Source organism: Orycteropus afer, unplaced genomic scaffold (genome assembly GCF_000298275.1).
Source record: "Orycteropus afer afer isolate SDZICR_OR568_19922 unplaced genomic scaffold, OryAfe1.0 scaffold01073, whole genome shotgun sequence".
NCBI lineage: Eukaryota > Metazoa > Chordata > Mammalia > Tubulidentata > Orycteropodidae > Orycteropus > Orycteropus afer.
The window spans coordinates 58,459-59,460 of NW_006922660.1; the positions used below are offsets into that span (position 1 = coordinate 58,459).

Below are 1,002 nucleotides of genomic sequence, written 5' to 3' on the forward strand. Positions count from 1 at the left end.
CACAAATTTGATAAAGCTCTCCAGCCTGCTCTTCTCTCTGCTAAAGCAAATTAGAGCTGCAAGGAAAATAAGCCACCCTTGGAAACCAAGCCATGCTCTTCTAAGCTCCCTACAAATAAATAAAATGCTGTTTTATTTTATACAAATCCAAGGAAATCTTGTTTTCCAAGAGTGACCTAGATCAGGGGTCAGTAAGCTGTTTTTGTAAATAAAGTTTTATTGGAACACAGCCACATCCTTTCTCCTAAATCTTGTCTGTGGCTGCTATGGCAGAGTTGAGTAGTTGCCACAGAGACCATCTGACCCACAAAACCTAAAATATCTACTATCTGGTCCTTTACAGAAAAATTTTGCCAACCTGTGACCTAGACTGTAATAACCCTAACCACCACGGCCTCTGAGTACGTATTTATTGATTTACTCAGATATTTATTCCTGGCTTCAGGTACATTCTATGTTCCCTAAATGCCAATGGTGCGTTCAGTGCTGAGCTCTGTCGGCTGTCAAGGCTCTCCTCCTAATTATGGGAGCATTCTGAGGGAGCAGGATCCTACAAGACACATCCTGTAACACTTCCTTCTACACCAAGACAACAGCTTGTCTGTACAACAAACAAAACCTTAAAAATTCTGTGTTACCTTCTTAGGTAGTCCCCATTACTCCAAGTCATGTATCTGTTTCAGTTTATTTCCAATTCAGCTATCCTTGCTTCTGAGAAGCTGTCATCACTGGCGTCACTGTATCTATCACTAGATCGAAAGAGGAACTAATTTAGCAAGGTATATTAAAATAAAAAAAAAAAACAAGGGACAATTATTCTATTCACAATCCCACTTTCCACAATTAACCCTCACTCAGAAAATACTAAGGGAACATTATATTGTCTTCTTGTTGTTGTTGTTGATTCTATTATCATTTTCTAATCACTATAGGGAGAGGTGGGAGCTCTGGTAGCATAGTGGCTAACACACTTGCCTGCTAACCAGATAGCTGGCGGTTCAA

At 39.8% G+C, this 1,002-nt stretch overlaps 1 protein-coding gene across 1 annotated transcript in view; it reads right to left on the reverse strand.

Annotated features, from left to right (window-relative positions):
• Positions 1–679: 679 nt before the first annotated feature.
• The window catches only part of CTPS2 (CTP synthase 2), a 127,165-nt gene continuing 126,842 nt past the window's right edge, over positions 680–1,002 (reverse strand). Inside the window, exon 16 of the mRNA XM_007958668.2 lies at positions 680–749. Coding sequence (XP_007956859.1) covers positions 680–749 — 70 coding nt within the window. The remainder of the gene's footprint in view (positions 750–1,002) is intronic.